The following is an 8,116-nucleotide window of genomic DNA, read 5'->3' as shown; positions in this document are numbered from 1 at the left end:
ATGTTGGCATTCACAAACAACCATCATCCAACGGTATCACTAGCGCCGAAACCATTATCGCAATCTTAGCCGTCCATTGCTTCGCCAATTTAGATGTTTATTGCTACTTTCTCTTAGTATTAAATATCATATTTAAAGTACCTACTTTATATTATTTGTTAATATTTTATTGACTGAAATATAATATTTTTTTATTTCAAATAATAATATATTTAGTCAAGAAAACTAATAAAATGTAAATATATTTTCCACCAAAAAATGATATAAATATTATTCGTTATTATGTCTCAATCAGCATGTAACTATTCAATTATTTCTTTGATTATTTATTCAAAAAAATATTTTATTAATAGATATATTTTAATTTTTTTTTGAACTTTTCCCCGAAAATAAATAAACAAAGAATTTAAAAAAAGAGTCCAACCTTACGCGCCACTTTTTTATTAAAAAGGAAAGATCAAGATTATTAAATACTAGTATAGTTTTAATCATGCATTTAATAATTCTCCTTATGAATAAAGCAACGTAATGAAACTAAAATAAAAAGAGAGAGACAGGAAGAGAAGTGTGCTCCTTTCACAAAGCCTCTGGCTCATTCAGAACCGCCGTGGACGTTGATTTTCCGGTAACACCTCGCCGTTACCGCCACGAATTGAATCTCCGGTGAAATTTGATTACATGATAGAAGAAATAGGAAGCTCATGGATAGAACCAGAGAGTCTAGAAGATCATCTACCAACGGATTTCCAAAGCTCAGACATCGGAATATTCCTCTCAGAGATTCTTCCGGTATTCGAACAATTCGCTTCTCTTCTGCTTTATCTTTAAGTCTATTTGTGTTGTTTAATACGGTTGATTGACGATGAAATTTTCATCCCTGGCAGAAGTTGGAGCGGCGGAGCTGAGAGAAGCTCCGAGTAAGAGAGGAAGGAATCGAGATAAGGATAGGGATTCTTCGAGTAAGAGAAGGAGAGGCTCTCACTGTCACATAGACGAAGATGAACAAGGCACTGAAGAGAGCATCGGAAATGAACAATATAATAATTATCGAGACGCTGGTTTATCTCGGATCCGTTTACCGACGCCGGTCGACTCCGATCAAAATTATCACCGGAACTTCACGCCGGATAAACCGCCGTTGTTTCAGAAAACCGACGAGATGATCGGTGTTGCAGTTCCAAGGAAAGCTCGTTCAGGTTGATACGACACAAATACAAATGCGATTTTTCGTATCACTCGTTTTTTTCTCTTTACTCCACTCGATTTTTGTTTCCAGTGGACGGCGTTTTATTGTAGTTTTTTGTTTTTGATGTGTTTCCGCAGCTTCTGTGAAAAAGTCACACGAAAAGTGGATCGCTGCACGCGGTGGCGGGGAGGAGCATAGTTTTCGGCGACAGCCTAATTCTCCGGGAGGAGCAGAACTCTTGCCGGCGACGGCCTTGCCTTCTTCGAATGTTTCTTCTAAGCAGAAGATGGTGTGTTAAAGTTTTTTTTCCTGTTTTTTTTTAAACGTGTTTGAATTAAAATTTGAAGAGTTTTCAATTTTCATGTGTATGTTTTGTTGCAGAAAGCGATGGGAGATATTGCTAAAACGTCTAAATCGTCTTCATCAGACATGGAGATTGAGATAGCCGAGCTTTTATACGGTTTGATGACTTCCAAGAACCATGAGTCTTCGTCACAAAAGCTTGATGCAACCATCAATCACAACGCCTCTATTGATGTTGGTGGGTTTGAATTTTTGGAGATTTTCTATTTATTATTTATTTGTGCGTGTGTGTTTGACTGATTTCAATGGCATTTTTTTTCCTTTATTTATCATCAGAGAAGAAGAAATCGGAAGACTGCAATTCAACCGAGGAGTTGATCATGATTCATAGTGAGCAACCTGCAGATGTGGGCAGTCACGATGGTAGTGCTACTTGTCATGAAAATGGATCATCGGAGGTTCAAAAAAAGGACATTGGGGAAGACAACATGTATTTGGATGCTGGATTTGGTGGTTCTTCAGCAGATGGAAGACCTGTATCCACTACATGGGGGTCACAATCATGTTCCAAGTTAGATGCTGATAAACAGTACTCAGGATCAGCCAGAGTGTGAGCACCAATGAATAACAGTTTCGTTTTTCTTTTTTCTCTTGAATACTTACAGCATACCTGATCAACAATCTTATTTCCATGTGGCCCAATTTATTAGGATGCCTTCTGCTCTGGAGGATAATACTCAAAGAGTATGCAAGTTCGACATAGATTTGATGGTGAGGATCTTCTTATTCACATTCTATTTATATTTCCTTTGCTTATTACTGTCAAATAGCTGAAGACAAGTACCTCTTTTTAACAGGCTCCTCCTCCTCCTCCTCTGACCCTGTCTCGAGAAGGGAATCATTTGTCACAAAGCGGTTTAACATCAGAAATTAAAAAGTTAGCACCGGACTTGGAAATGGTGAGTAGGTTGACTATAGATCTTGAAATATTTTTCTCTCGTTTTTCTGTACTCCAAGTCTCCAACAGTCCAACTTACAACAACTTCTGATGCAGATGAGCGAAGATAGTATCAAGGTTGAAGACAAGGTGGAAAGACTAGTTACAGTAGAGAAAGTACCCGAAGAAATTGAAGCAGCAAATTTGGACGTGAAAAAGTTGGATGTGTTAAAACATTATATGGTGAAGCCAAACAATGACAATGAGATCAAGACAAACAATAAATTAGAAGAGCAGGATAGAAATAAGGAACATTCTACTGCATTGTCAAATTCCAAAGTTCAAACAATTGGTAACTACTTTGATTTTTTTAATATACAGGATGGAGTGTCAACTCTGATTTTGACTCATTTTTTGAAGTCTCTAATGTTTCTTTCCTTATTCAGCTCGTTCTAGTTCAGTGCCTCTATCAGCCGCTGTATCAGGACCGTCGGGCAGTCTCTCTCCAATTGGGTATTAGATCGTCATTTTCTGAAGAATATATTTTTTCTTCATCTTGCCTCTCTAAATTTACCATATTCATATCTATAATGTGACTTTACTGAGGTCAATAACTATGACTTCCAGATGCACGCCTCCCTTGCGGACAGTTGTGAAGACAGATAAAACCACTGGCTCATCAACAGCACAGGTTTTATAATTTCTCACAATTTTGCTCTTCTAGTTGTAATTATTCAAACTTTCTTTATTCTGTCAGTAGTACCGATATACTAGCACCCTACCAATCTACATGTAATGGTATGGTTAACAACTCCTTTATAATTCAAACATGCAGCATGTGAATTCCGTTTTCTCTCAACCACAACGAAAGAGATGCGCAACCCATTATCACATTGCTCGTAACATCCTACACCAGCAGTTCACAAAGACAGACCCCCTTTTGTCAGCAGGATCTGGTTCAATTTATGCCACAAAAAGGAACGATGTCAACTGTCTTCTTCTGGAAGAAAGTATGGTTGTTAGCAAGCAATCTGAGAAACACTTGCCAGTTTCAAACCAAAATTGTGCACAAGAGAAAGGGTTGGCTGCCACAAGTGATCATAATCTCACTGCAACTAAAAGTTCTAAAACTGCCAATCCAGTAGATTCAACACATCAGATGCAGTTTGTGCTACAAGGTCAACATCCCGGGTCAACTGGGAATCTAGTGGTATGGTCTTGTTGTGACTCTTGTCGTTTTACTGGTTCTATACAGTTGAAAAATAGGCTGTTGCCCATTTTACTTGTGCTCGTCTTTTTCTAAAGTAATTTATTGTAATTTTGAATGTAGCATGGTCCTGCTTTCATATTTTCTCCTGTCCATTATCAAGCATCAGTTGTAGGAGCTTCTAATCAAGCAGGAGGTGCGAATTCTCCCGGCAATGCTTCCTCATATAATAGGTCTCAGCATTCAATTGCCGGATCTCCCTGTACCTCCTCAACTTTGCCAGCTGCTGCTTCTGCAATGAGCTTTAACTACCCTCATTTTTCAGCTAATAATTCTCCATATGCCACTATAGTTCACAATAACGGGTATTCATTCCCCATTTCGGCAACTTCTCTGGCAGCAACTGCAGCAATCAAAGGTGCAAGCCCTTCACAAACAACACATATACAAAGCGGGCCTCTGTACTCTTCTCAAACATTCCAACCTTTTCAGGATCCACAACAGCACCCTCACTCACAAGCACTACTACAACCAAGTTATCTTGCTGCACAGACATCTTGTAGTTCATCGTCTCATATGCAGTCACATCGTGCACAAGTAAATGGTAATAATATCTTGACCTCCACAGCTGCAGAACGACAGTCACAAAAACAACAGACTCCACAGTCTCATCCTCACAAGCAAGAGGCTAAGGCGAGTGGAAAGAGTGTACAGTCTGTAGCTAATCTTGCATCTTACCCAATAAAGAATTTGCAAGGGCAGAACTTCACGATTCCAGTTCAGCCAGTGAACTTTTCTTTCAAGCCATGTGCAACATCTGATATTGTTGGCGGAAACAGTAAGCAGCAACAGGCTTTAAATGGGGGAGTTGAGGTTATACCATCTCAAGCATTTGCAGTATCATTTGCTTCATTTAACGGAACAAATCTTCCATCAAACCTTAATTTCTCATCCATGAAACAGAATCCAGTGGTAATTCAAAGTCTGCCTGATGCTGCACGGCAAGGATATCAGGCTGCAAGTACACCTCATACTGTTCAGCAGAAGACTTACTCAACTACTGTAGAGAAGAGAGGAGGAAATTCCTCCCACCAAGATGATGATAAAAAAACCACTCATGGTAAGTCATCAATTAATGGGCCAACCACCCTTGTTTTCGATAATTCGTCAAAGAATATTAACTTTGTGCTATCTCCTTCAAATGGAAACTGGCCTAGTCACTCCATTGCTTCCACTGTGATAACAACCATGCCTTTTTCCAGCAATACTTCAAGTTCTCAACAGTCTTCACAACTGCTTCAGAAGCAGCATGGTATGCAACAACAGCAACCTACAACGGCTATTCGAAATAAAGCTTCATCCACCAATACCGCTTCTGCTACAAAATTTGCTAACAATGGCCCTGTTTTCTCACAAAGTCACACTCAATTCAAAAGTTCTAACCAAACTTCTCACTCTAAGATCACGGGAAGAACGATGGGTTCTCATGTTAATCATTCATCTAGTATAACATCCAAGACTGCAACCGCCAAAAATATTTCTCAGGAGAAAGGAAGAGGGTCACAGGGTCATATGCAAATTTCTTTTGGAGGAGATTACACAACTTCTTTGTCACCCCGAGGGCAACAGCAACTAAATAACAGCCAATCTTTGTGTACAACAGCTGCAGGTACTCCTTTTGATGGGGGCCACTTGAAGCCAAATTCAGAAGGTTGGAAAGTCAATCCATCAGTGAATACTTCACAGTTGCAACAAACTGAGAATTCTTCTGCTGGGAGTAGCCAAAAATCTTCCCCAGTTTGTGGGAGAAATGTTCCATCAATCTTAAGCTCATGTCCCAGCCACTTATCTGAGCTGAAGTAAAGTACTAGAAAATCAAAATATATACTTTACCAAGGTCACTTAAATTTGAAGGAAAAAGTCCATGCAGCTTATATCACACTCGTGGAAGGTACAGTTTTGTCATAGCAGCTTAGTCCTAGAGTCTTACTTGTTCTTTACTTAGACAAAAATGATATATGAGAGCTCATGTGAATTTCAATGAGGTGATAGGATGGATGTATGATACCACATTTGCTGGTGGAGTTGACAAAGAAATAGTGGTAATGAAAGGAAGTTGGAATCTATTGGGCCTGCAATTTTGAAAAAGTAGGGACCGTTTGGTATATTGTCATATTTCTTGGTTGGTTACTCTGTGTTGTAGGATTCATCAGTCTCGCGGGGTCTAATTAATTTGACATAGAAAAAGCAATTATATTAATATGTATATATGTTTTTTTTTCTCCCTACTTATATTAATTCATTAATGAAAAAGTTGCAATTATTTCTTTCGCTTTTACTTCTTCTACCAGCACAATTATGGAGTAAATGTTTGGTTCACATCTTTGCTTTTTCTCCATTCCATTTTGCATGATTCTTTATTTATGATTCTTTATTTTAACGCAGTACGAAGACTTTGATTTTTTTATTTAAAATATTCATATTTTTCAAATTAATTTCTAAAATAATTAATATTTTAAAAAAATTACCGAAATAACCACCTTTCAAAATAGATGCGCCAGATCAACAGGCGCATCCATTTAAAAGTAAGAGGAGACGCCACTGGTGTTAACGCATGCTTTCAAAGCATTGCATGGAGGCGCCAGCAACCATGGCGCATATGCATGAGCCTTGTTGTATGCGTCAATTCATCTGACGCATACACCTTTAGATTATTTATTTTTTTAAATTTTAATTATCTATTTAATAAATAATTAAATAAAATATTATAAAAAAAATTATTCATGATATAATAAAAGTTATATGGGATTGACAAAAATTCAATGACCGACCCGATTGAAACGTCCCCCTGTTTCACATCCAGGTGCGTTAGTCTGTCTTTGAGGTCTCCCACGATTTTTCTGAGGTGTTTGGGATCTTTGTGTGCTGACCTGATCCAATGATGACTGGTGTGAAGGTCCGGTGGAAATTCCAGCGGTATTTGATAGATGTGTCATCATCTGTTCCCAATAGTCAGAGGGCTCTGGCCAACGACTCTTCGGTAATGTAGTTCGGTACCCATGTTGTCGTAGTTGGGTCGATGTGGTTGGGTGAATTGTGGATGGTATAGTTGTCCGAATTGGAACTTTGAGTCGTTTTGGAAACGAAGCAATGGTTTCTGGGGTGTACTATAGTTAAACAATGGTTGAGTGTTATGGTGATGGGATGTTTGGGTGGTCATTGGTGGGGGCTACGATGAAGTGAATCATATGAATAATATGGGTTATAGACGGTTGTGGTTGATGCGTATGGTTGTTGGTGGGTAGGGTTTGATTCTTGGTTTTGAGATTGGATGGGTGTCATGAATGGATTGCGAGGTTGGGTGTTTGGTTGTTTGGTGGGTGATATGAATGGATTGCGAAGTAGGGTGTTTGGTTGTTGGGTGTATGTGGTAGGGTGGAGGTGTGAGGTTGGTTGTTGGGTTTGGGTGATTTGACAATGGTGTTGGACGGGGACTTGTTGTTGGGCGTATGATGACGAAGCTAGTTGGCGTGGATCAATCAAATACCGTGGTTCAGACATAAATTGTTACGTTGTAACCGACCTAAACCATGTCATATATTGTTGAGTTGGTCTAGTACCATGTATGACTGGTTCGTTTAAGATGTGTTGTCGTCGATTCCTCCAATGACGATACGTCTCTTTTGCGAAGTCTCTCCAGTCGGAATAATCCTATGGACATCGACTCTTTTTTGATGTCAATCTCCCAAATACGTCGGAGGTTCTGGAATTTGTTGTTGCATGCCGAACTACAGTTTTACCCGGTGCATCTCCACAGTAGTGAACTAATAATTGGTGTCTTTATTGTCCAAACTGCATCATCATCATGGTTAACCTGATGATCAAGACCCAAATATGGCCTCCAGATAAACGGTACAACAATACGACATGATTAGATGATAAATAATTTGATAAGTATTTTTAAATTAAAATAGAGTTGTGTAGGAGTATTACATTGTCTGGTCCAATGTGATCCAATAGATTGCGATAGACTACTATAGCGTGTTTCAGACACCTATTGGAGTTCATCCTCTAACTGATCACCTAGATCATAAACAATTGAAAAGTATTATTTACAGTTAATTGTAATATAAAGTCTAACTAATTGTATGGTAAAGTTGTAAACTTACTTTGTTGCAAATGGGAATATGAATGGCTTCCCATTTACTGGGGCGAGTGACGACATTCTTGACCAACCTCATGCTTGTAGCAAATACGCACATGAATAAAAAATACAAGTATTTTTTTTGGCATTTTTACACATCGCACTATATAGATGTGCCAATACAGCTGAACCCCAACTATATGTGCTTACCTTATTAATGTTGCGTAACAACGATAAATACATAATATTTACCGTATTACCAGTACTTCCTGAAAATAAAAAATTACCAAATAAAATCATAATATAACACCGAGCTTTAATTATTTTTTCATACTCGGT

At 38.5% G+C, this 8,116-nt stretch overlaps 1 protein-coding gene across 2 annotated transcripts; it reads left to right on the top strand.

Moving 5' to 3' along the window:
- Positions 1-499: 499 nt before the first annotated feature.
- LOC127091388 (protein TIME FOR COFFEE) lies at positions 500-5,971 on the top strand. Of its 2 annotated transcripts, XM_051030013.1 has the most exons (13): positions 500-789; positions 885-1,196; positions 1,324-1,475; positions 1,568-1,727; positions 1,826-2,099; positions 2,200-2,260; positions 2,347-2,448; positions 2,544-2,778; positions 2,873-2,939; positions 3,054-3,117; positions 3,262-3,636; positions 3,757-4,753; positions 4,896-5,971. In XM_051030013.1, the coding sequence occupies exons 1-13, from the start codon at positions 702-704 to the stop codon at positions 5,141-5,143; spliced, it is 3,135 nt and encodes a 1,044-aa protein (XP_050885970.1). In that variant the 5' UTR covers positions 500-701; the 3' UTR covers positions 5,144-5,971. The 2 variants fall into 2 exon arrangements, with proteins under 2 accessions (XP_050885970.1, XP_050885969.1); XM_051030012.1 differs by having other exon boundaries at positions 501-789; positions 3,757-5,971.
- The last annotated feature ends 2,145 nt before the right edge of the window (positions 5,972-8,116 follow it).

The sequence above is a fragment of the Lathyrus oleraceus genome, chromosome 6 (assembly GCF_024323335.1).
Source record: "Lathyrus oleraceus cultivar Zhongwan6 chromosome 6, CAAS_Psat_ZW6_1.0, whole genome shotgun sequence".
NCBI lineage: Eukaryota > Viridiplantae > Streptophyta > Magnoliopsida > Fabales > Fabaceae > Lathyrus > Lathyrus oleraceus.
Note: the sequence above shows the minus strand (reverse complement) of the source record. Positions and strands in the feature narration are given on the sequence as shown.